This window comes from Nipponia nippon, unplaced genomic scaffold (genome assembly GCF_047370975.1).
Source record: "Nipponia nippon isolate SJK-2023a ecotype South Korea unplaced genomic scaffold, ASM4737097v1 scaffold_31, whole genome shotgun sequence".
NCBI classification, from domain to species: domain Eukaryota; kingdom Metazoa; phylum Chordata; class Aves; order Pelecaniformes; family Threskiornithidae; genus Nipponia; species Nipponia nippon.
This window is the reverse complement of record NW_028262349.1, coordinates 3,691,739-3,718,369: the sequence shown is the minus strand read 5'-3', so window position 1 is coordinate 3,718,369 and position 26,631 is coordinate 3,691,739. Positions and strand designations below refer to the sequence as shown.

Here is a 26,631-nt window from a genome sequence, read left to right as displayed (position 1 = left end):
TTCACAAGGATATGAAGCTCTTTAAATACTCGGTATAAAAAGAGCCAAAGAAATAATTAACTCAAGAATTTTCTCAAGGTTGTAATATAAATGGCCTGGAAAGTTTGGAGAACTCTACAGTTCTCAAGCAAACCCTATAGTGTCTCATCTTTCCAGCGCAGTTCTTCCAGCATGGATTAAAATCTAACTGTGAGCAAGATTTCAAATATAGATGCTCTGTTTCAGGATCCAGACCCAGGCATCCAGGACCTTGGCAATGGGGCTAGTCTCCATGTTCAGCTCGTGGTGAGGGTCTGCCGTATCTCCACACTAGACAGATGCTTGTAGAGCACATCCTAAGTTCAAATGGCAGAAGCTACACAACTGGAGAGATTGTCTCCGAATTTTGGTACTTCTGTAACCTTTCTACAATTGTTACCGTATGTCTGGGCACTGAGGCTGCCTGGTCCCTCTGATGTTTGAGTCCAACTGTTGCGCCTGGACAAAATCTTGTTGCAATGTCCTTATTTTCCGTGCTCTTAAATCCGCAGAGATGGTACGTCGTATTGTCACAGATATGGCAGTGGGCTGCTGGAGAAGCAGGCTGCTGCAGAAGCAGTGCGTGGCAGGGCTTGCTAACATGGATGGTGTATCTTTGATTGCCATGGATAATTAGGTGTGATCTCTCCAAGGACTCAATGTATATCTCTATCTCATTAATCTTCCCTGTGACAAGATAAATAGTTCAAACTATGGCATGCTCCTGGCATTGTTATGCAAATCAGTTCACACTAAAATAGGGCTGCTGATTGAGGAGCTGAACCCATAGAGTGATATGTCCAGACCCCCCTTACCTAAGTGATAGTACAGAGACCTTTTCACCTGGATTTAGATGCCTGAATGTATTTAAAATTGAACCAAATCCCTCCCATATGGAGAAATTTAGTGAATAATGCATGAACCCAGTGCTTTTTACAAACATGATGTTGTCTCTGATGTTGCATCTCTGCTTTCAGAGAGGCCTCCAAGTCGCACGGAGGGACGGGCTCTCCAGCCAGTCATGCACCTGCACAGACATGTTTCCGTCCTGAAGCTTCCTTTGTACTCCAGGGAGCTCAACATCATAGATCAGCCTACCCAAAGACCTATGCTGTCAGTAGAGATAAGCAGAGGACTCCGTGAAGTCCTCTGTATCACCCTCTGGGGGAGTCTTGTTTTCCATACTGATCCACTGCTAGGAGGCCACTTATGGTCTCAAGCATCCTATGACAACCCTGGAACACCAGCTACTGTCCTCTGTGATCCCAGCTCTGGTCCTGGATCCACACTGCAGGTAGGAAAAGAGATGGTTTGCAGGGAAGCATAATCACTGTTGGTTTGTTCTTTTCTAGATGTGGATGAGTGTGGCGCAATCTCTGGCGTGTGTGATGGCGGCGAGTGCACCAACACAGCAGGCAGCTATGTGTGCACATGTCCACGTGGTTTCATGACCAGCCCCGATGGATCACGCTGCATTGGTAAGATGCTAAATAGATCTCAGGACCACAGATACAGGGAGAGATCACACTCTGAAAACCAAACCTGGTGATTTGCAAATCACTATCTGGTGATCACCAGATTTGCAAATCAAAGGGCGAATTGTTCCTGGAATAGCTGGAAAATGCTGTTTTTCATGTGCTGTCCTGGCATGTGCCGTGGCTGATGTGGTCCGTCCTGGTCACAGGTTTTGATGCTATTGCAGACCAGGGCTTTCTCCATCTCCATAACTTGTGCAGGTGCCTCAGTGCTTGAAGTGTTTGACAAGGGGTTGCTGAGGACACCAGGAGGAGGACTGGGGTGGAAGGTGTCTTGCTGGGATAGTGGTGTGTTTGAGGAAGGATCCTTGTGCTCCTACTCACAGAACTGCACCAGCTAGCGGGAGAATCCCAGACGCTACCTCTTTTCTCCTGCATTAGATGTACACCAGTACTCCCCTACAGCTGAACTGCAGGGACGGTGCGTGGTTGTGGAGTGTGTAAGTCCATGGGCAGGCTTGGAAGCCTTCCTGGAGCAAAGAGGGACCCAGTGGTGGGGAACATCCCACACCTGCACATTCATCCGCTTGCTTTGCAGAGGTGAAGGGGGGAAAGGTTTACTCCAAGTGTTTGCATAACCAATGCAAATAAATGGTGACTTTTATCATCTCCTCCTCCTTCCTGCTCAGACCACAGGTAATGGCTCATAAATCCCTGCTGCCCCAAGCTAATAATCAGCAGGGCTGTGGACTCGATTGGCTTCATCTCACTGAACTCAGCCTTTTGGGAGTGAGTTGCTTTGCGCTGAGCTGGTTGTCTGGATCCCCTCCGTACCCTGTGCTTCCCAAGCACAGCACGGGGCACTGCAGACACCTATTCCTGCACCCGTGCTGAACCTGCAGGTTTACAAGGCTGTGTGTAAGCTCTTGCACATTACCTTGTAGCCCACCTTCCTCCCACAGTATCCGATTTCTGGCAAGAAAATGACTCCCAGGCTCGTATGGAAATCACAGTCTTGCAGTCCCCATCCTGCAGACTGCATGAAGGGCTTGGTGGGGCTGGTGGGTGCCGCTCCACCGGGTCTGATGTACCTGTTCACCCTGCTCTCAGTTTGGCTCAAGATGTCTGCATTTCAAAGCTTCCCAGAAGAGATGTGAGTCCAGGCAAGCTTTCCCCAGACCGATGAGCTGTCCTGCCTCCAGACTACAGAGCCTGGAGTGAATCTTGCATATTTAACAGATCAAAATTCCTTTCCAAGCCTTGTAAATATTTGATGGTCCATTTCTCTTTGTAACAGACAACAGTTTCTATGATAAATAGATCAGCTCTCTGTTTACTTGCTCTCAGCAGGGGCACTTAACTTCAGTCAAAATGAATCCCAGGGTTTGTCTCACTGTTCAGAAAGTTCATTCGCCTTTAGAAAGGTAAGGATGCAAGGATTTGTAAAGGGGAACTGTTACAGAAAAGGCAAAGATCGTCGTTAGTGCAATGGAAAATGTCAGGTACAGCTTTCTGTTGAAAGTCCTGGAAATTAATACAGAAAAAAATAATTTCCAAATTCTTTTATATCCACAGAACCTGGAGTAAAAATTAATCATGTTCTAGTTCCGGAAAGAAAAATGTTGTAAAGTATAATGTGTGAGTCACCTTGTTTGGGAATCTGATAGATTTTAATGAGAATGAAATTCTTCTCCTCCCTGTTTCCCAGACCCTGCCATAAGCCCCGAGGGGTGTGACGGCTGTCGGATGAGTCATATGGACATTTCCCCACTTTCCTTGAAACCAAGTACTTCAAGAAATGAAAACTAAATAAAATTAGAAAGCCCAAATTTAAAAATAGTCCAAAGCTTAGTTAGCTGCAGTGGACTATGACTGCATCTGAACTCAATACATCATGCTGTAGCCATTTCCCTGAGCTAATATATGCTGCTAGTGTGCTGTCACATTTTGGGACAGACAATATTTTTTCTGGCAAAATGCACAGTTACTATTGGGGTGTTGTTGCCCCGGGATCCGTATTTTGCAAACCCTGCTTCTATCGTTTGAGGGGGTTTTAGTGCTCGTTTTGAGAGTTTATGGTAGTTTAAGCCCACAATTTACGTCCTACGAAATACATCAAATAAATAGTTTGTAAAATTGAAAATTAATAAATAATGTGGCCACCCTTAAAGCATGAACAGCATCAAGAGAGAGCAGAAGAGATTGTCACGCTGCCACCTCTCAGATGTTTAGACTGGAAGTGACCACAGTGTCTCATATATCATGGGGCACCAGCACTGGCTATGTGGTGACTTTATGGTGGCAGCCTTGATATATTCCCATCCCTTTCCCCTCCCTTTTTAGTAAAGTAAACACCTTTTTATTGCATTTGAATAATCTCCTGTAGTTTTTGCAGCTGAAACAGCAAGACACTGAGCTTGAGTTGATCCCAAATCTCATTAGCTGCTTTCACTGCCTTCCTCAGTAAAATGCAAACAGCAGCGTAGCTGGAGAAAGTCCGTCATAGTTTGAAATGAACATTTATTGAATGATTCAACCACCTGTGCTTGACACAAAGAATCCAGTTCCACACATGTTCATAACAGTTTCATTCATTTATGCTTGTAAAAGACAGGCTCAGTGTTTTGCAGGCAGCAGAAGGATCTGCTCCAGCAGGCTGTGCGTTTTTTTTTTTTCTTTTCAGTACAATGGGTTGCTTTTCAAGAACAGCTTAAAAGAATAATTTTCAAATGAGAAAAATGGCCTTTCAGATGCGTTTCCAGACATGCACATGGTGTTCCCTTGTTCGTTGCAAGTCAGCACTCCTGCACGCTGCTTTCTTTGCTCTTTTTCCCTGATAGTGCAGCAAAGCTCTGAAAGATTTGGGTCTTCTCTCCTCTTGGGCAACATCAGCAGATTTACTGCCTAAAGTTCCGGGTAGGGCCAGATCTTGCTTATCATTGCAGAGTCCTGGGCTCAGAGAAGGTTGTGAGGGTATTACTGAGGATTTCACCTGCCTGGAGAACCCTTTTTGCCCACTTTGGTCATTATCCAGGAAAGGAAAGAGCAAGAGGAAAGAGGAAATCTGAGGAGATATTTATGAGGGCAAGAAATGACAAAAGGGAAGTGGTGTGGGGATCACAGGCTCAAAACAGATGGATAAGGAGCTGGGGAGGGCCCCTGAGCAGAGCCCCCCAACAGCTCCCAGGCATCGAGGGAGCTGGCGATGCTGCCAAGCAGAGGTCTGCCTGGACATCTGCAGGGACCAGAGGGTGTAGAAAGGCTCCATAGTCGCTGCACAGTGTGAACCTGTTCAGGAACCTGGACTGCAAACTGGATCATTCAGTCCACATTTGTAAAGCATTTCCCCCTAGAGAGAATCATTTTTTATCAGATCATTTCAGGGATGCGTTTATACCTCAACCTTGTAACCAGTGAACTGGGAGGTGAATTTGGAGAAGATTGAACAGCCAGGGAGGGAGTGAATTTATTATAGCGCTTGTCAGCAAAGAAACTGTCCTGCAATAGCACCCAGACCTTCCCTGTTTGCACTGCAGCCCTCCTGCGGTGAGACAGCAGAAGCACTGGTGGCCAAGGTGTGCCATGGATACTGCAGTTTGGTGGGAGCTGTGCAGAGAGGAATGCTTTGTGCTTTTGTTCTGGCATGACTCTTCACTGGGATAGACATCACCAGCTAATCTTACCCAGACAAGAAAGAAATTGGTCAGTTCTCCAGAAGCAGAGAAGATATGATGGCATCATCGGTCCAGACTGACTGTCCTCACCACAGTATGAGGCTCCTTTTTTGCACCCTTCTTCCTTGCAAACCAAGCACCATTGGACATCTTGGGTGGGAGATCTTTGGCTACATGCTGCTGTGTTGCAGCTCCGTTCTGGGCTAATAGCTCTCAGGTCCTTTGTAGTCAGAGCCAACTGCCTTTTGCAACCACTAGTTAGTTTGGGTTTGGTCACTTAAGCTTCTCAGTTTCTGTACATGACAAGACACAGGGTGAGAGAAGTAGCCTTTAAAGTTCTCTCCTGGGAAGCCGTACAGTACTTTCTATTCCTCTGTGTCTCCCTGCCCCTACCCCACCACCAAAGAAACAAACCAGGTGTTCATCAGGATCAAAACTGCAAAATCCCTTGCAGGTGCACAACAGATCTTGGACACCTTGTGCAGACCACAAAGAGAATGTCCATGTTGAAAGGGAAGATAGAGAATAGCTGTGCTGGATGGTCACTCAGAGGGTGCAGCCTCTGGCGTGGGGCTTCTCCTGGGCATCAGGACACACACATCAGGGCATCATGGCCCAGCAGATGGGTGCAGACTCTGCCAGACCCCAGCAGGAAGGTCCAGCTCGGAGTCACTCCTGTCCCGTTATGATAAGCGTGCCAAAATCCATCTCCTGCTCTACTGCTCCTGGCTGGACCTTGTAAAGCATCCACAGCCTCTGTGAATCGGAGACCTCTGACAGACCCATGGTTCTATCCCCCACCTCTCTGTTCTGTCTAATCTCATGTGGAATTTTACCTCCTTTCTCGCCTGCGGCATTATCTGATTTACCGAGGTTATTGTGCAAACCTGTTCCCTTAAGGGCTGCAGAGGAAAGCAGAGCAAAATCACAACGGCTTTGTGCTGGTACCTCCAGCGTGTGGGTGGTCCTGCAGGAGGTCACGGAGGGACTGCAGGGACCCACTGTTCTTTCCATCCACCCCTCTCTGCCCAAGGCAACTCCAGCTGAGTTTTCAATTAGTTCTGACCTTCATTTCTGAGAGAGATTATTACAAACTGCAGCAAAGACAGCTGAATTTAATAAACATTTGTCCAGATGAATAAGGGCTGGACCATTCCCTCCGTTACACAAACTGCTGTGACCTCCCTGCCTTGTCAAACTTGTCAGCACATGTCTGTGGGGAAGGAGGTTGCGTTCTCCAAATCGCTCCTTGCCCATTAACTGGCTGGCTGTCATCGTGTATCACAGCTTTTGGGACAGCAAGCGTCCCATAGAAGAGCAGAAGGAGCCGGGTGGGATCTGTCCTCTCTAATGCCCAAAGAGTTTATTCCAAACTACCACCCTCACATCTAGAAGTTCATTTAAGCTCAGCTGTAAGCCCTCACTTAGCTAAACTCGCATCAAAGGTTTGAGGTGCAGCTTTTCCAAATGGCCCCACTATCCTGCCCTGGCGTGTTCAGAGAGCAGCTTCTTTCTGGAGTAAGCGTGGGCTGCATTCTGATGCTAAGTAACATCAACCTGTCAACGTGCTGTGGAAACACAGCCCTCTTCTACACTCCAGCAGCTGCTGAAACCTGCAAAGACATGGACATTGCCCTTGCACTCTTGCCACTTGCCAGAGATCGAGGGCTTGGGATGACCCAAATGCCCATGTGGCTAGGACTTCCCTTCATTAGGATTAGGAGCTAATCTGGTGTTGCATTCAGTCCCCTCACTCAAATTTCTCTTCTCCTAGTCTGTCTGTCTTTCTGCAAGTCTCTTTGGTGGATAAAGTTTCCTAAAAGGGAATAGTTCATGTTGAAGTCAGTGCTGCAGAATGGCGGAAAGGATGTATCTGAGAAAAGACCTGCTGGTTTAGTCACCCTGGCTTTAAATGGGGTCACTGTCCTCTGCAAGTCACTGAGCTGTGATTAGAGAAGAAATGTAACCACAGCCTACAGATCAAACAGCTCCATGCAATTAATTTCAATTATATTTCAGGAAAGTGTCAGCCTGCTGGCTAATGTCAGTCTAGAGGCACAGATGACAAATCAGACTAGACTTTCCCCCTCATTAATTTACTTGAGAAACAAGGACGGGAGATGAATGAGTGGAAGATTCCAGGTTTTCCTAGAGGACTTAGTGCCAGACGGAGCCTGCTAGACGTGTGAAAGACCCTCAGTCTCCTGGGCCTTGTCCAGAAGCCACACACACCAAACACCGGTGCCAGGCTTGGTGTCTGTGGCTTTGGCCAGGCTCGCGGACTTTGACCACCATCCAGCACTCATTCTCCTCCCAGCTCGGTCCAGGCTATGGGAACTAACCCATGACCTGAAACAGGCATCCACTGGGAATGGGAATGATCAGGCTGGAGGGATGGGGAATTGGGAACAGCTCCATTTGTTTAGTGAGAGATGCTGGGACCACTGGGACCTGGCAGGGAATGCTTCCTCATCGGAAGCCTGGGACATGGGACATTTGCCATTAAATCAGTTCTGGGAAGGAGAGGTAGGTCCTTGCCAAGCCTGAGATGTGCAGGACCACACTGGACAGCATTGATTGTGGTAAGGTCCTTGCTTAGCACAGCACTGGGGATCACTGACTAACACTGGAAGGGTTGCACCGGGATCCCCAGCCTGACCAAAGTGGCGTAGGAGATGGCTGACCACCTTGGTCTGCCAGCTCTGTCCTGCAACAAGTGAGAACAAGGGAAAGGACTGTTGCAGCCAAGGCTTCAGCCTAGAGCAGGAATGGCTGGGGAATGCCCGCTCACTGTCTGGGAACCCTCAAAATAGTAGCAGGCAGCACTGGATTGTTTTTATCACAGGGAAGTGTTTTTAGTGGCAGAAGTTAGAGGAAAATATATCATGCTGGGTCCAACAGCCCAAGAGAGAAGACACTGCCACTCCACATGGCCAAGTTCAGGGCCTGTTGTACACTGATGGCCAATGCTTGGTCACAAATGTAGTATAAATAAGCAAGGCAGACATTAACATCAGAGGAGGAACCTGAAGAATGGAGATCTCAGCCCCAGGATGCAATTTTGTTGAATAATATATTTAGTCCGGAACAGTTTGTCTGTCCCCACTGAGGGGATGGGTCAGGCTGTCCGTCAGTGGAAGTGTCAACATTTGCAGTGGTCTCATGCAGACCACCCCCCTCAGCCTGTTCCCTTCCCATCTGGTGTGTTGGGTCAGTGGGGGAACCCGTCCCTGACATCTCTTATGGGTACAGAAACTCTAACGAAAGGAGGGAGACACCTGTAAATAGTCCCACTTCTTTGGGAAGGTGAGGAAACATGGGATGAGGTGGGGATCTCATCTGTTTTCTGCTCCGTTAATTCAGCCAGAATCTGCTGGGTCAGCTTGTCCTTCCTGCAGGGCAAGGAAGGCAGCTCCCAACGGAGAATCTAATGGAGAGGGACAGCCCACCTACTGCCTGTTTCTGGCTCTCGGTCAGGCTGCTTATAGTATTCAGGAGCCTAAATGGGAATGTGAGGTCTAATACTGGGGAATAAGGCCTGGCCCTACAGCCTTGCTGTGATCCAGATGGAGGTGCTAGAGAACTTCATGATCTGGGAGGATGAGGCAGAACAGGAGGTCAGGTTAGAACACTGGAAAGCCGGAGGAGATGCCATTGGGAACGGGCACTCAGGACGCGACCGAGAGTACAGTGATGACACGCTGTGAATGCATCTCCTTCTCCTCTCCCTCTCTGCAGACCAGCGGATTGGGACGTGTTTCTCTGCTCTGATCGGGGGCCGCTGTGCCGGGGACCTCCCTGGCCAGTACACCAAGATGCAGTGCTGCTGTGACTCAGGGCGTTGCTGGGCCATTGGTCAGACTCCAGAGATGTGCCCTGTCCGGGGGTCTGGTAAGTGCAAAACAAGGGACATCCACCTGCTGCTGGGCCAGCTCATGGCCCTGATGGCCCTAGTGCTACCCCAGGCTTGACGTGGAGAATCATCAGCACAGCACCCAGAGAAAGGCCACATGGGGATGCGGGCTCCCCTGCCTGGGTCTCATCTGAAGTTGAGCCAGATGAGTTCAGCCAAGGCAAGAATTTTTCCCTTTCCTCCTACCCCTTCAGCTCTCTTTGCCTCCCACCATAATTGAACCTTGGGGCCAAATGAGGGTGAGCCCATGCAGCAGGAGGCCTTGAGAAGGCACAGCACCGTAGATCTCTCTCTCTGCCTCTCTTCTTTCACCACCAGCTCTGAGCAGGGCAGAGCTTTACAGCGTCTGGCACCCTCCTGTGTCCTGTCCTTTCCTGCGTGAAGGGAGCCCACGGCACCAGCTGTCCCACGCACCCTGAGAAGCTGTTGCCAAACACCCTGGCAAGCTGTGTCTCATCACCTGCTCCGGAGTGGAGGGTGTTAAAGCCCTCCTCACCCATCTGCCCTGTTCCCATCAGCACCCACCCTCTTTGCTCCGGGCTGCTCCGTCTCCATCCCTCTGCTCTCCGCACTCTGGCAGAGGCAGAAGGGGGATTCAGGCACTCTTGGAAAAGCACTAAGGCAGCTGTTTTGTTTCAGATGAGTACCGCAGGCTTTGCATCGAAGGACTCCCAGTCGTGCCAGGGTTCCCTGGGAGCTTTCCAGGAATTCCTGGATTTGGGCCCAATGGTGTTGGGCCGGGACTCAACGGGCCTGGAGGCATCGGACCAAACGGGGCAAACGGACAAGGCGGGATCCCAGGTCTGCCTGGAATGGGCCCAGGAAGTTCAAGCATTGGTAATTAAAATTACTTTCGTACTGTGCTGACCCAGTTTGGCTGCCTGTCTCAGAACACAGGCAGCATGTCTGCCTGTGTGCCGGCCCGCTTCTCTGAGCCGTGCACTCATGAGCAAAGCACCCGTGCTTTTAGCCAGCTACAAGGTTTATTTTGACACAGGGGGAGTGATGGGATGTGATACTAATGCTGTGCAGGATGCAGAGCCCAGAAGCAGATCAAACAGCGTCTGCTGGCAGCGCAAGGGAGCCGAGGCTGGCTCCAGTGCAGAATATCTTTCTAATTACCAAATAGGAATGAAGCTTTCACGTCACTGCCTCACTCTCTGCCTCCCCAAAACAAAACTGTTTTTCCCACCACCTTGGACACCTCTCTCGTGTGCATCCCTGTATAGCTCCTTGCTAAGGGCTGAAGCCCATGAAAATGCACTGGATGTCAATAAATATTGATTCTCACCTTCCTTCTGAGAGGCTGTGCCATCTTGTGCGTGTCAGTGGGGTAGGGGTGTGCCAGGTACCGCAGCACCCTGCAGAGATTTCTGAGGCAGCTCAGTTTGTGTCTGCAGCCCCGTGGTTGTTCAGGGCCCAGGAGGACCACTGATCCATCGGTGTTTGGACTTACCGACCCCGCTTCCTAGGGACAATCAAAGGCAGTGAGCTGTAATCCTCTGCCTGATGCTGTTTCTGTGCTTTCCAGGAACCGCCACTTTGAATCAGACCATTGACATCTGCAAGCATTTCACTAACCTCTGCCTGAATGGACGCTGCATCCCCACCCCATCCAGCTACCGCTGCGAGTGCAACATGGGGTACAAGCAGGACGTGCGCGGAGAGTGCATTGGTGAGTAGGCTCTGCTTAACACGGGTCAGCCCCAACTGTGCCCCATGCCTGCTCCTAACCGCACCTCGAGCTGCTGCCCCGAAAGCCCCCACCCCAGTCAGAGCTCCCCACAAGAGGCTGGAGATAGAGGGCTTGTGCCAGGTAACGAAGCAGCATGATGGAAAGGATATGTCTGCCCCTGACGAAGGTCCAGGGTGGCGGCTCTGGTAGCCACAACATTGCCATTGGCTTAGCGGTGGCCAGTTCACACTGCGGGAAGCCCCATATAACCGGCGCCTGGGCAGGGCACTCTGCCAGTTATCGGGCTGCTGCCTGCTCTGCTTACCCTGCAGGCTTAGGCTGCAGCCCCGACGGTCACCCTGGCTAGCTGGTGGCTACGCAAGCCTACTCAGATCCATGAGTCCATGAGCTTGATGTCTCCAAGGAATTAGGATTAGAATGATGGCATCTTTCAAAAGAATTACCATTTTATAAGTAAGTGGGCTATTTTTTCTGCGAACTCTAAGGAGACTGTGTCCTGCTGAAAGAAAATGGTGTCCACCCACTGCATCTGCAAAGAACAGCCTTCCTGTGCTGACATCTCCACCCAGGCAGACCTCCCAAGGGCTGAAATAACTGTCCAGACCTTAGATTGCATGGAGGTCCAGCACCTAGAAGTCCTCCCAGCACCTGAAGGCAGTGGTGGATGTCATAGCTGGAAGTATGCCCAGCTAGAGGAACTCTTCCAACAAGTACCTATGTTGTAAGGGGAGCTCAACAGGCAGCACAGTATCCAGGAATGTGAGATTGATGTGTGGTATTTTGTGCTGTCCCGGCCTGAGTGACAGCCCTACCTTAAGGCTGCGCAAGGGGAAGGTAAGCCTGAATTCAACCTTGAGCTGACTGACACAAGTAACTCATAAAATGAAGGAGACTGGACCCTTGTCTCTGTTCAGGCCAGAAGGAAGAACCTTCTTCTGAAGTTCCCGTGTGTAAGAGGTATGACACTCTGTGTTTGGAGAATGAAGAGCACGTGAGTGACGGACAAGATCCAGGAAAAGCCAACCATACAACCTTGATCCAGCCCCCACACACATTAGAGCCAGTGCCACCAGAAAAGCACGTATCAGTAATTGGAGATTCCTTGCTGAGAGGTACCGAAGCACCCAATTGCCATGCAGACAATTTCTCTAGAGAAGCTTGCTGCCTATCAGGAGCTCTCATTTGCAACATCACTGAGAGGCTGCTGAGTGTGGTGAACCCTCCAGATTATCGTCCACTCCTACTATTCCATGTAGGGTCTAATGATACTGCAACAAGGCGACTTAAAACCACCAAGAGACTATATGTCACTGAGAGCAGTGTTAAAAGACTCTGGAGTACAGGCGGTGTTCTCCTCTACCCTCCCAGTCAGAGGGAGGGGTTCAGGAAGGAGGAGAGGAATTGAACAGGTAAATGCCTGGTGCCATACTCAAGGTTTTGGCTTCTATGATCATGGATCTACCTTTGAGAAGCCAGGTCTGTTGGGAGCTGATGGGATTCACCTGATCAAATGGAGCAAGAAGGTCTTCACCAAAAAGGGAGGCAGACTTATAAGGAGAGCTTTAAACTAGATTTAGTGGGAGAAGGGGATGGAGTTTTGAGCAACAGAGAAGAGCCAGGAGCTGCTGATGTATTAGGAACCAACAGGGAAACACCTGTGAAATGCCTGGAAGGAATTAGGGTGTGTTCCTCTTAAAAGGTGAGAGGGTTGATAGCCCAGCTGAAGTGCCTCTGTACCAACGCATGCAGCATGGGTAGCAAACAGGAGCTGGAAGCCACTGTGCAGCCAGAAAGCTACACTGAAATGTGGGACTAATCACACGACTGGAGTGCTGCAACTGTTCGAAAGGGAAGACAGGTTGAAGATAGAGGTGATTAGAGACGTGGCTTCACCAAGTGCAAATCGTGCCTGACTAATCTAGTGGCCTTTGATGGTAGAGCCGCTGCATCAGTGAAGAAGGGAAGAACTACAGTTGTCATCTACGTGTACTTCTGTAAGGCCTTTGATATAGTTCCCCACAACATTCTTACCTCTAACTTGGAGTGATATGGGTTTGGTGGATGGACTGTTGGATGGATAAGGAATTGGCTGGATGACCATATCTGAAGAGTTCCAGTCAATGGCTTAATGTCCAAATAGAAACCAGTAACAAGTGGTGTGCCTCAAGGGTCTGTGCTGGGACCAATACTACTTAATATCTTCATCAATGACATAGATAGTGGGACTGGGTGCACCCTCAGCAAGTTTGCAGATGACATCAAGCTGAGTGGTGCAGTTGATTCACTTGAGGGGAGAGGTGCCACCTTGCTGGCCGTGCTGTCAGGGTGCTGAGCCCTGGAATTGAAAGGCCAGGCTCAGCAGCTCACAGGAGGCAGACTTTGTTGCCTGTCCTGGTATCTTGCTCTGCATTCCCTGCATAATGGTGACTCACAGGCTTAGGCTTTTCTTCTTGCAGATGTGGATGAGTGCTCCAGCAGCCCCTGCGTGCATGGTGACTGTGTGAACACGCCTGGCTCCTACCACTGCAAGTGCCACGAAGGTTTCCAGAGCACCCCCACAAAGCAGGCTTGCATCGGTAAGTATTTTCCCTCTCTCCTTTTGGGAGGACACAGCGTGCTGCAAGAGTGTCAACAGGGTTATTAAGAGACTTGGGTACCAAAGGCAAAGGGTTGTAAAGTGGAAATAGAATGAGGAATTCTCAGCACCAACCAACCTCCCAGCCAGGTGTGTGATGGGATTTCAGGACAACTTAGTTGAGTTGCCAGCAGTCTCCTGAAATCTGTCTAGGAGAAGTTTCCTCTACCTTTATCTACCTTAAAAATGGCTAGCGGCAATCAAGGAACTTACAGAGTCCTTTTCAAGAGCAGAACTCTATTTAAAGATGGCAACGTTTTGTTTTGGTAAAAGATAGGATTTTGAGGAATTCTTGTATCAATGTAGGGCTTGTGATTTCTAGCTGAGTTGTTCTGTCAGTGTCTTGCAGCAAGATGGTGCTCTGGGTGAGGGACTGCTAAAAAAGAATTATGGGAAGGTAATGTCCCATGTGAACAAGAAGCAAAGGCAAATTTCCCTGTCAGTGCCTGACCTTAGGTTTTTCTTATTTTGCCGTCGAATGGCTTCTAATGAAGGGGTTTCCAAAGGACCCCCCAGTTGCCTGACAATGTGAAAGGCTTTTCCTAATTTCCAAACTAAATCTCTTAAGCTGAATTGTTCTTGTGATTGCCTTTCTGTCCATGAAAATCAGTTCATCACTGTCTCCTTTACAACATTTTTTTACATGTTGGGAAACTGCAACGTGTTAACCCCCCATCATCTCCCTTCTAGACTAAACAAATGCAAGTCTCTCAATCTGCTCTCATTGATAATGTTTCTAAGCTTCTCATTGTCCTTGTTTTTATCTTCTCAACTTCCTCCATTTTGCCTTTATCTTTCCTAATGTGCGGTGCCAAAATTGGATGTCATCCTTCAGCTGTGACCTCTAGCTGTCAGGACAAGAAACTGCCCTATGTGGGTTACACACAGCTCTTCTGTTGATATAACCCAAAAGGAGGTTTCCTTCTCTGCAGGGCCACCCTACTTCATCTCTGATTCAGACCCTTTTCTGCTAGGCTGCTCTCAAGCTAACTGCTCCACGTTAGAAGTCTACAAAGTGTCTGGATCGTCCATTGCCACTGGGGCCAGCCTACTGGTTTTCTGTAATTTGTTTATAAAATAGCTCATCCTGTCTTCTCCAGCTCTGGATAAAGGGTCAGTAACAACACCCTACCTGAGACAGCCCTCTTCCTTTCGTCTTTCATCTTTACCCCGAGGCGTTCAGTGGCCTGCCTCCCAGAGCAAGTGGACATCATATTCTTGATATGCAACACGGCATCTCCCCTGCTGCTGTACTGCGGTCAGCCACGTTGTACCCCAACTTCTGTCCTGCAATTCGTTTTGCTGAGGCACTGGGACCACACCCCTGTGGCACTTAGTAGCAGGCCTGAGCCCGTGGCTGTTGATCTGAGGGCTTTTGTTGCCTATTATGGACTTGAACAGGCCTAGGATAGTTTGAGTTGCAAGGGGGGCCCTGAGGCAGGAGGTTGAGAAAGACATCATGGAGGGCCTGAGATCCCGGAGCTGTAACCTCACAAATGTAGTGACGCTTCCAGAGCACGCAGAACGCTTTCTCCACATCTTTTCCATCTCCTGCAGTTCGTACAGAGGGGAAGAGTGTGATCCTGGAGCAGGGCACACTCTGAGTGTCTGAGAGCACTCGCCTGGTTTTCTCATGGAGCAGATTAAGCTGGAACTGCTTCTCAACTCCACCTGCTGCTACTTTCTTATGTTTATTTCCCTGCCAGATATTGATGAGTGCATCATGAATGGAGTCATGTGTAGGAACGGCCGCTGCGTTAACACTGATGGCAGCTTCCAGTGTATCTGCAATGCTGGCTTTGAAATCACCCCTGATGGCAAGAACTGTGTTGGTAAGCTATTTCCTGATGTGCTGTCGTCTATGGCCTCGGGGAGGTTGGGACTGAGCTGAGACTATGTTCTCTTGGGGGACTGGTGGTTACTTTAAGCTGTGCTGTACTCCCTTTATTTTGGGTAGACGCTGCTAGGGCAGAGTGCATCTTAACATGAGAGGAGAAATAGGAAGGTGTTTTTATAAGGCTGCTAGTGCTCCTGGAGTGCTCCTGTAGGTTTTGCAGGACATTCTCCATCACCCCGAGAGTTGCTGCCTCCAGCAGCCAGTGTGCAAGTCCTGCTGTGAGCTGCACTGGCTGACCTGGGGTACTGAGAGCGACAGGGACGCAGCAGGACAGCTCTGACCTGGAGCAGCAGTGGGAACTCTGCCTTGAGGATTAGCACCCACTGCCGTAAGAAGCAGTTTGCCCTTGAGATGAGGGACAGAGAGTTTTTGAGCACAGGAGAGTCTTGCTGCAGCTCTCTGGCTCAGCTCGTGTTTTCTGTTTGTCCTCCCCAGATCATGATGAATGTGCCACGACCAACATGTGCCTCAACGGGATGTGTATCAATGAGGATGGCAGCTTCAAATGTATCTGCAAGCCTGGTTTTGTGCTGGCTCCCAACGGGCGGTACTGTGTCGGTGCGTAGGTCCCCAAGCTTTGTCTCTGCCCTCTTCCCAGCCTGCCATCCACATTCCTGGGGACTTGCGATGTGTCTGAGGCCAAGGGGAGCTGAGTAAAACCAAGGCTGTTGCCAGGCATCTCCTGCTCTGCCACCAGAAACTACCCTTTCTCAGCAGAATGGGTGCAAGGGAAAATGTTCTTGCACTTCACTACTTCAACGCAAACTGGAGCTTAAATCCTCTTTCTGAAGGAGGTTAAGCAGGGCTGTGAAGCTCTGAATGGCCAATATGAGCTGGCAGCAGTCATCCCCACAGCTTCCCCAGCCTCTACAGCACGTTCCACTACGGTTTGTGTGCCACCTCCCAAAGCCAGGAAGGTTAGGATGTGAAGGCAGAGTGGAGGCAGGAGGAGGAGAACGAGAACGAGAACATAGTATTTCTGTGATATGCTGCTGTGACACAGGGTGACTTCTCTAGGTCACCGCCCCGTTAACAGAGCAGAGACCAGACCCTGCTACTCTGAGAACGGGCTGGGTCTCGGGAGACTGAAGAAGCCCAGATCCCTGTTCCTTCCCTTGAACCATCAGGGACAGCCAGCAGAGCATGCAGGGGATGTGATGCTCTAAGCTGCACCTCTAGTTCCCTCTTATTCTCCAAGTCTCCCTGCAAAACAGTCCAAAGCCCCTCTCCGTGTGTCCTGCTGCCCGTGGGTAGGGAACAGCCAGTTTGTGCTTCCTCTTTCAGACATCGACGAGTGCGAGACGCCAGGAATCTGCATGAACGGCTGGTGCATTAACACAGAGGGCTCCTTCCGCTGCGAGTGCCTGGGGGGCCTGGCTATCGGGGTGGATGGACGAGTCTGCGTGGACACCCACATGCGCAGCACCTGCTATGGAGGCATTAAAAAGGGCACGTGTGCTCGTCCCTTTCCGGGAGCAGTCACCAAGTCCGAGTGCTGCTGTGCTAACCCAGACCATGGTTTCGGAGAGCCCTGCCAACCCTGTCCGGCCAAAAACTCTGGTGAGCTCCTCTTCCATGTGAGTTTACAAAAAGCCAGGAAGGTGCTCAGAGACATTCTGGGTCCCTGACAGGTCCCTGAGATGGCCTAGGCAGCTTGGCAGTGACATGGGAAAGCCATAGGCAGGGGGAAAGGGATGCCACGCAGTCAACAAATTTAGGTTGGATCCACGAATCTGATGCTGATCTCATTGCAGGGATTCTCACAGTGCTGGACTACTAACTGCGAGTATCAGCTCTAAATTACACATTGCATAAGTAATAAACAGGCACTGCTTGGAAGGCTGCAGATGACATTTTGACAAACAAACAAGCAATAAGTCCAACATTACCCAGAATTAATGTCACTGTGCCTGAACTGTCTAGAAAAGCTAATGGCTCTGTTGTGCTTTCTACACAGCTGAATTCCAGGCACTCTGCAGCAGTGGCATCGGAATAACAGCTGATGGCAGAGGTATGAGCATCCCATGTACCATATCCTAGGCAGGCACATCTAATGTCACACTCAGCTCTGTCTTTCAGCTGCTTTTAATGGAGTGTGCGTGCATCTGTGTGACTGTGGGAGCGCGTGCCATGAGAGGCTTGGCGCTGCGGAGGGGGTGCTGGAGAGTTAGCGCGTTACGCCTGTGTATGCGAGAGCTGTTTGTGAGTAAGCGCAGGGTAGCTTGGGTGGGTGTAAGTGCATGCAAGAACCTGTCTCTGTGTTAGCGAGTGTCTGTGGGTGGGATGCGAGCTTGGGGAGAGGGGTGCTGTGTGTCTTTTCTCCTCCCTAAAGCACCACGAGTTAACGTTGAGCAAGCATCCCTGAGGACTGTGTATTGAATCAAGTGGTTGATTCCTGGCACCCTGTGGGAACTACATTTCTGGGGATGCACACACAGAGTTTGGCTTTACTCCCTGCTTTGACGGGAGTGAAGAGCGTGACCAATTGCATCCTCTTGCATGTTTCCCTCCTCTGCCCTCCAGCTCCTTGGTTGTGGGAGAAGAGGGTTCACGGTCTCCCAGGGAGCGGGAGGGGATAAGCGCGTGTTGGGATGTGTTGCCAAGGCGCTGCTTTGAATTAGACAGCTGTGCAAGAGGTCAGGCAGGCGGCTGCGCTGCCAGCCCTGGGCAGTGCTTGGATCAGCAGGAAGAGCACAAAGCAGCCAGATAGCTACGGCCTTTCAAAACTTTCCAAATGGGAATGAGCCAGAGGCAAAACCCTGGTGGCTTCTTGGGCTTCATTCCAGGGCACCGTGTCTTGGCCGAAGTCAGTCTCAGGCTAACGATAAGATGCTTTCTAGCAAGAAGCTAATGTCAGACATGCTCTGGTCAGCGCATTGCTGCCAGCAGCCAGGACTATGTGTGCTCAGCGCTCTCCAGGGTTGCATTTCCCCGGGGATGTAACTGAACTCTGACTGCGTGGAGACAAAGGCCAGCAGTGTCTGGGAAGCCCTGGCCTGGGCTGCATGCCATCTGGCACTATGGCACTGCGAAGACACTGCTGTACGAACACAAACCTGCCCTGTTCTGTGGGGAGGCTGGTTCTCGCCAGGGTAAAATCTCTTTGCCTGGGCACCAGAGCTTTCCTTCAAAAAGGCGGTGAGATGATGCTGATGCAGAGGAAGAGATGCTGTCAGCCTGGCTGCTGCCCTTCTGGGTTACTGTCCACATGCCCAGGGCACTTGGTGCTGCTGACGGGAGAGCAGGCAGAAGGTGGGTGATGGCAGGGACGCCCACAGCTCTCCCTGCCAGATGCCCTGAAGACCTGAGCCCAACCATCAGGCACATGGGCAGCAGGAGTGTGGTGCCCACCACACCTTGCTGCAGAATCATCCAAAGGCAGATTTGTTCAAGGCACTTTGCAAATCTCTGAAGCTGAGGTTTTGACATCTAGCAGGCATTGGCCCCTGCCCCAGGCCCTGCCCTCACCTAAACGTAACACTCCCCTCTGTCCCTGCCCTGCCACCACCACACATTCTCCATTGCGTTTGCCATGGTCCATCTAATTTGACTTCTTTCTCTGTGCAGACATCAATGAATGTGCCCTCAACCCAGACATCTGCCCCAACGGCATGTGCGAGAACCTGCGTGGAAGCTACCGCTGTATCTGCAACCTGGGCTACGAGTCAGATCCTACGGGCAAGAACTGCGTGGGTGAGTTCAGGGCAGCGCAAGCTCGGCGTGGCATAGGGAACCAGGAGCTCAGTGCTGGTGGGGAGAGGGTGGCACACGCTCAGCGTATGAGGCTGGGAGCCAGATGCAGACCTCCGGCTGCACAGGAGCCTAAGGTGACACAGCAGCTGATGCCCTCGAGCACTGTCCCCATTCAGGGCTGCCTTGCCCACATAGAAGAGCACAAGGTGCCACGCAAGAAGCTACACATACGTGATTTAACGTACTTTCCATGTTGTATTGCTTTGCGGACGGTACTGCATTTCTGTGCCTCTCAGGCTGCCAGAGCTCTGTAAGGCTGGCAGAGTAGAAGAGCGGACGCTGGTGTTGTAGCTCAGAAACCCCATCTCTCTGCCCACAGACGTTGATGAATGCACTGTCAATCGTTTGCTGTGTGACAACGGACTGTGCCGCAACACACCCGGCAGCTACACCTGCACCTGCCCCAAGGGCTTTGTCTTCAGGACGGAGACAGATACCTGTGAAGGTAATGTGACTCTGAAGGCAACGGAGAACATCTTCACAAAATGTAAAGAGCTATGGCCTGAGGTCCTGCCTGAAAGGGAGCTCAAGGCCTAATGTGTCTTTGGTTCCCTTTTGACCACAGTGGTTTGAACTGGAGCAGGTCCAGGCTTTGGGTTTGTGGGTTTGTTGTGTTTTGTTTTGTTTTGTTTTTTTTCCTAGGGGGAAATTTCACACTTCATTCAAAATAGTGGACATCCAAACCCAGAACATCTGGGCTTTTCAGAGAATGAAAACCAGAACGAGTTCCTCTAAACCCCCAAAATTTTAGCTAAAACCGGGCCAAAATTGCAAGTTTTGGGGATTTGATTGAAAGCTTACAGTTTGGAGTGGGGGAAATTGTTTCCTGACCACAAAGTCCTCAAACATTTGAGAACTGGCACTGTACACATAAATGTCTGTTTAGAGAGAAAAACTGATTTTCTGTAAAGAAGGTGAAAAATGGCAAATGCTCTGTAGCCTCGCATCTGGTTCAGACAGGTACATGAAGGCATGTTCAGCACTGTGGCCGCTCCCGTCTTAGCCAGGAGCAGCCCTGAGCGAGCAAGTCCATCATTCCCCGGTAGCTGCACCAACCACCCTCAATCCATCCCTTCCCTCAATCCCAAAGAAGCTCACTAATGTCATGGTGTCTGTGCCCGTCCCCCTTGAGATGCTGCATACTTGAGTTGTACATGCAGGATTCCTGTGGCCTGGACTGGTGATCCTCTGAACAGCTGAAAAACCCCTTTCTTCATGTTCTTTGCTCCTCATCTCCCCCAGTCTCTGGCCCAGAAAACTGGGTCCCATGGCACTCACTACAGTGACAGTCCCTTTCTTCCCGCAGATATCAATGAGTGCACCTCTAACCCTTGTGTGAACGGTGTCTGCAGGAACAATGCTGGCTCCTTTGCTTGCGAGTGCTCCCCAGGCAGCAAGCTGGATCCCAGTGGCACCATCTGCGTGGGTAAGGATGTGGCCTTCTAGAGGCAGCTCTGATAGCAGCAGCGCTCATCAGCAGCCCTTGTTGTTCATCTGAAGCAAGTCCCATGCTCCTGCCTTTGGGATGGGGATCCTCTGAGGCCTCTCTTTCTCACCTAGTGTTTTCTTGGTGTTTGTTAACAATTAACATCTCTCTTATGCATCCAGGGAGCCTGAAAAGCTGCAGCCTCAGGCAGTGCTCTGAGCAGTGTGTGGCAGACACAGAAATCCCCAGCTGTGCTGCCGCAAGACAAAGCACAGCCATGGGGTCCCAGGGGATCCTGCAGGGCATCAGGATGGTGGGTTCTCATTCACCACATGGGTTTGTAGTGTGCTGACATTAAGGCACATCAAGATGAAGTAGATCCCTTCTCATCAAGATGATAAGAAGGTACCCACTTCCCACTCCGAGATGGTCAGGGCTTTGCAAGGCATCACTGGGGCAGCGGGAGAGAAGGGACTGTTTCTACCCAGACAAGGAGCAGGCTGGGAATAGGAAAAGGGAGGACACAGAACTGATACAATAGCAGTTGTATCAGAGAGCACAGAAATGCTGCTCCACAGCACAGCAGCAGGACAGGGCTCTGAGCACCAGCGCAGTTTGTGTCCATGCTGCAAAGTGCTTGGCCCCACAGCCTGAAGGATAATGCGACACCAGAGAGCAATAGTCCCATTGCAGCTCAGGGATAGTTTCTCCTAGCTGCTTCTCGTGGCAGCCTGGCTGCCATGAAGCTGGGAACCTCCACCAAGGAGCAGCTCTTCACTCACACCTTGTCTTTGCCCCTACAGACAGCATGAAAGGGACGTGCTGGCTGAACATCCAGGATGGGCGTTGCGAGGTGAACATCAACGGGGCCACGCTGAAATCGGAGTGCTGTGCTACGCTGGGGGCAGCGTGGGGCAGCCCCTGTGAGCGCTGTGAGATCGGTAAGGCTCTGCTTGGCACAGAGATCAGGAAGGCAGGACGCAGCCCATTTCTTTGCTGACATTCCTCTGTTTTTTTGCAGATACTGCCTGTCCCCGGGGATATGCTAGGATGAAGGGGGTCACATGTGAAGGTAAAGTGTTGCAGGACGCGGAGGACTTTTTTTTTTTTTTTTATTGGGAACATGGTCATTGTTTATTTGTTGTTATCCTGCATCTTTGAGTCTGGCCCTTTGTTGGACTCTCTCCAGTATGTCCATCTCTCGTACTGAGAAGCCCACAACTGGACCCAGCACTCCAGGTGTGGCCTCACCAGTGCTGAGTAGAGGGAAAGGATCATCTCCCTCGACCTGCTGGCAACACTCCTCCTAATGCAGCCGACGATATCATTAGCCTTCTTTGCAGCACAGGCACATTGCTGACTCATGTTCAACTTGGTGTCCACCAGGACCCCCAGGTCCTTTTCTGCCAAGCTGCTTTCCAGCTGGGTGACTCCCAGCATATACTGGTGCATGGGGTTCCTGGCAGCCCATTTCTCCAGCCTGCCCAGGTCCCTCTGGATGGCAGCATGACCTTCTGGTGTGTCAACTACTCCTCCCAGTTACGTATCATCAGCAAATTTTGCTGAGGACATACTTTACCGCATCATGCAGATAACCAATGAAGATGTTAAAGAGGATCAGACCCAGTATTGAACCCTGGGGTACACCGCTAGTTGCTGGCCTCCAACTAGACTTTATGCCACTGAACACCGCTCTCTGGGCCCAGCCATTCAGCCAGTTTTCAATCTACCTCGCTGTCTGCCCGTCCAGCCCATATGTCAACAGCTTGTCTATGGGGACTTTTTGGGACACAGTGTCGAAGGCCTTACTGAAGGATAGGTAGACAATATCTGCCACTTTTCCCTCATCTACCAGGCCAGGCGTTGCATCATAGAATTTTATCACGCTTGTCAAGCATGACTTCCCCTTGGTCAATCCATGGTGACTACTACTGATGATTTTCTTGTCATTCATGTGCCTGGAAATAGGTTTCCAGGTTTAGCTGCTCCATCAGCAGTACTCATGTTTGTGAGTCCTGGTGCCGCTCTGTCAGTGCTGGGCCAACTATGGACATGTGCAACAGGACCATCCTGTCTGTCTGTCTCTGACAAGGCTTTGTAATGCAGCCTCCATGCAAAAGTGTCTGGGCATGGCTGTGGCTGTGCATGGAGCACATGTTTTTCATTGCAACAAGTTGCCAGTTTTAGTCTGGTGGGCAGCTCTGCGCACCTTCCACCCGCTCTAGGAGCCCCTCAAGGCCATACTGGGCTTGGCCATGTGCCACTCTCATGCCTATCTCTTGCTTTTGTGCCAACAGATGTGAATGAGTGCGAGGTCTTCCCTGGTGTCTGCCCAAATGGACGCTGTGTGAACACAGCTGGCTCCTTTCGGTGCGAGTGTCCGGAAGGACTGACCCTTGATGGCACTGCTAGGACATGTGTGGGTAAGGACACCTCATCTCACCACCCCGTACACACCATGTGCAGCAGTCTTGAACTGAGTGATGGCACGTCATACCTGGTAAGGGCTGCCAAATCCAGCACTTCGTGTCCCCAGACTCAGCCAGTAATGCTTCTCCTTGGGTGGACTTCAGGGGTAGCCAAATAGGTAACCTAACTGGTTAATGACGTGGCCCAGCAGCCCTAAAACAACTCCTGGCTGCTTTCTGGGCAGACAGTGACAAACCTTTGCCCTTCCTAGGGACCACCTGCCCTACTAACTACACCATGGAGGGTCCATTCTCTGGCCCTGTTGCCAACAGTCACAGGCTGGCCATGTCCATACTATTACATTTCTCATAGCATCCCAAACAAGGTGACCTCATCCAAATGGCACATTGCTTGGAGGATTCTCCAGCCAAAGCTGTTCCAGGAACCTTGCTAACTATGTCACAGAAGATGATATCTCTGGTTTTACAAGAGGTTGGGTGCTGCAGGCAAGGGCTCAGCTCTGCTCTCTCACCAGACGTGCGTGTGGAACAGTGCTACATGAAGTGGGATGAAGATGAGTGCACGGAGCCTCTGCCAGGGAAGTACCGGATCGACATGTGCTGCTGTTCTGTGGGCTCAGCCTGGGGCATCGATTGTGAAGAATGTCCCAAGATCGGCTCCAGCGAGTACAAGGCCATCTGCCCGAGGGGACCCGGCTTTGCCAACCGAGGAGATGTGCTTTCAGGAAGGCCCTTCTACAAAGGTGAGAAGAAAGAGGGGAGCTGCTGACTGTGGGCTGTGCTGAGCCCATCTCAGCTACAGCCCAAGGAACCTGCTGCCTGCCCTGGGACCCTAGGTTCACTGCAGACATCCCCTCCCTGAAACACTGCTGTTCTGCCTTCACTCACAGATGTGAATGAATGTAAGGTCTTCTCTGGCCTGTGCGCTCATGGGACCTGTCGAAACACCATCGGCAGCTTCAGATGTCTCTGTGGCAACGGCTTTGCTTTGGATGCTGAGGAAAGGAACTGCACAGGTAAGGGAAGAGTAGCCCCCCTATGGACCACTCTTGCCCATCTTGCTGCCTTGCCTGCCTTGTGGGATGCTTAGCATGATGGTGGTACCTGAAGGAGTCGTGGCGGCTATCTTAGGGACATGCTGAGAAGCCAAGGACAGGACCATGAGCATAAGGCTCCTCCTTCTCATGGGATGAAGGATCAGTCCTGCACCAGAGACAAAGCTTAACTGCTGTCTCTCCCTTCAGGAAGAGGAGTTCCTTGGTCGGCTGGGTCAGACTTGCCAGTCCTTGTTCGTTGAATTTGATGTGCAGCACAGGCAGTCCTGTGCCACCTGTAATGGTGCTTGTAGTCTGTCCTGCCTCCACTAGCTGGTCTTCATCCCCACAGACATCGATGAGTGCCGCATCTCACCAGACCTGTGTGGCCATGGCACCTGTGTCAACACACCGGGCAGCTTCGAGTGCGAGTGCTTCGAAGGCTACGAGAGTGGCTTCATGATGATGAAGAACTGCATGGGTAAGGACTTGTCTCCGAGGCAGGGCAACACCCTTACTCTTTTGCAACAGGCAGGAAAGTAGCTGGTGCCAGATCTGACAAAGGGCTTCATGCCAAGCTGCAATCTGTGCGTCTGGCTGTCCAGCTACCTGTCTGTCTGTCTGTCCCCTGATATCAAGCCAAATCTCTTCATTGCCCTCTGGGGGAGTTGTGGGAGTCCCTGTGCTGCAGAGAGCCCTGGCAACCTCTGCTCTCCCCAGGGCAGTGAGTCTTCTGCCTTGCTTTGATCACAAAGGCAGAGCTGGGCTGAAGGGCAGCACGTGTAGAGAGAGGAACGCTGCATGTGTAGCTGAGAGCACCATAGATGTAACCCTGGGAGGACAGCAAAGCATATGCAAAGTGAAGTCAGGGGTTCATGAGACACAGCACAGGCTTTCTAAGCTGGAGGACATAAAGAGAGAGGCCGTGTCCCCAGGAAGGCTTGGCTTGAGCCTCAGACCCCTCCAGAGAAGGAAGGCAAAGAGACAGAGCTGTAGCCTCTGCCTCCTGCATGGATGCTGTGCCTTACGTGGGCCAATAGTCCACCAGTGACGAGCCCCATGCTGTCTCTGCTAGTGATGCCCCAGGGCTCTGTACCATGCAGAGCAAGGACAGACCATGAAAAGGTTGCCAGACTTGAGGCCAAAACTGGGAGCCTTCCTGCAGAGACCTCTATTTATGAGGACCTCCTGGACCACCTGGGCTGGTGGTGCCCCATGAGCTGGGGAAGGAGACAGGCAGCCCAGGCCAGCATCAGGGAGGACTCTGGTGCCAGGCCCAGGGGAGCATCCTGGGCTCTTCCTGCCATGACACTCGTGGACATCGTTGATCCTGCCCTGCCGCCTCCTGGCCACCGTTACCTTAGCTGTGGAAGGGCACAGGGGAGCCCATGCTGGGAGCCCATGGGGCCACCAACTAGCTTTTCTCAAGTTATTTCCCATCCGTTTCCTGCTTGCTATACTCCAAAGGCATTTCCCTGCAATCCCAGTGTAATGTTGCCTTCCTTTTTTTTTTACATAAGACTAAGGCCTTACCTTTCCTTTTTCATCTTGTACTTGTTCGTGTACTTGTACAATGTTCATTCTTCTTCGTTTTGTACCCTTCCCTTTCTTGGACCTTTCCTTGCACCAAACCTTGGCCACTAACCTTTCGTCTTGTTTCAGCCACCAGCAGCTGGAACTTGAGCCTGGCATTGCCACTGAGCTGGGACAGGATCCATGCCTGGTATTTTCATTCCTGCTACACAGGGAGACGGCAACCTTTATACTGGGGATTGGCTAGTACACAGTGGAGCTCTGCCAGGCCAGCAGCTTGAACTCAATGGCTGTGAGCTCCAATTCTCATACACACTTGGCTGTTTCCTTTGTGTGACGTCTCATCTCCTTCTACTTCTTTTCAGCCTTGTGTTATCCATCTATTATTTATTCTGCCACTGATTATTTACATATCCACACTCTAAACGTACACCTATCTCCAGACATTATTAATATCATATGTTCAACGCTTACATTAAACCATGTATTTTCAAATACCGTTGCAGAACGTTTCTCAACTTGTAGATCTTTTTGTGTAGTACCCTATCCATGCCACCACAGTTATCTTCTTAACCTGGTACGTCTACCTGCCCTACATGCTGTCTCACATACCACATCAGTCATTTTAATCTAGTTACATGTAGCTTGGTCCCTTTTCTAGATAATATATGTTCCTTGCAAGTAGCTGTCAGTTATATCATCATTAGATCACTGCTGAGATTAATAAACCTGTTATTTCCACTCCTGTATTAGGAGACATATTAAGCTTTGGTCTTTATAGCACTGCTTGGCCTCCTGCTGTCATTGCACATCCCACAGCCAAGTGCCTCCGTTGGCATGAGGACATGGAGGTATCTCATACCTTGCTCAGCAAGAGGTTCACCACTTGATAACTTGTGTCTCTTCTGGCTCTGAATCTTGCTGATTCATCTAATTTTTCTTGGGCTGCTTTCCACTGCATCTTTTCTAACATGACTCTCAACCTGGTCTCACTTACGTGTGATATCTAATTAACTGTTGCTGTTTCTGCACCTTTCCTTGGGATTTGAATCGGCAGCAATTTCATACCAGCTTCAACCATTAATCAGGGCCCTGTCCAGTTTCCCAAACATTTGCACAGATCACGTCCTTCATGAGAAGTTCTGCTA

At 50.5% G+C, this 26,631-nt stretch overlaps 1 protein-coding gene across 4 annotated transcripts in view; it reads left to right on the top strand.

Annotated features, from left to right (window-relative positions):
- Nucleotides 1–26,631, top strand: part of FBN3 (fibrillin 3) — a 115,481-nt gene that overhangs the window by 62,514 nt on the left and 26,336 nt on the right. For 3 of the 4 annotated variants that reach the window (XM_087769133.1, XM_087769132.1, XM_087769134.1), the window contains 18 exons: nt 1,371–1,496; nt 8,906–9,058; nt 9,720–9,917; nt 10,612–10,755; nt 13,233–13,352; nt 15,118–15,243; nt 15,744–15,866; nt 16,593–16,868; nt 17,266–17,319; nt 18,876–19,001; nt 19,381–19,506; nt 20,368–20,487; nt 21,291–21,428; nt 21,509–21,559; nt 22,785–22,910; nt 23,432–23,659; nt 23,807–23,932; nt 24,303–24,431. In XM_087769133.1, the coding sequence (XP_087625259.1) occupies nt 1,371–1,496; nt 8,906–9,058; nt 9,720–9,917; nt 10,612–10,755; nt 13,233–13,352; nt 15,118–15,243; nt 15,744–15,866; nt 16,593–16,868; nt 17,266–17,319; nt 18,876–19,001; nt 19,381–19,506; nt 20,368–20,487; nt 21,291–21,428; nt 21,509–21,559; nt 22,785–22,910; nt 23,432–23,659; nt 23,807–23,932; nt 24,303–24,431 (2,490 nt within the window). Of the gene's footprint in view, nt 1–1,370; nt 1,497–8,905; nt 9,059–9,719; nt 9,918–10,611; nt 10,756–12,522; nt 12,771–13,232; nt 13,353–15,117; nt 15,244–15,743; nt 15,867–16,592; nt 16,869–17,265; nt 17,320–18,875; nt 19,002–19,380; nt 19,507–20,367; nt 20,488–21,290; nt 21,429–21,508; nt 21,560–22,784; nt 22,911–23,431; nt 23,660–23,806; nt 23,933–24,302; nt 24,432–26,631 lie in introns of those variants that run through there. The other variant, XM_087769135.1, reaches the window with a different exon arrangement.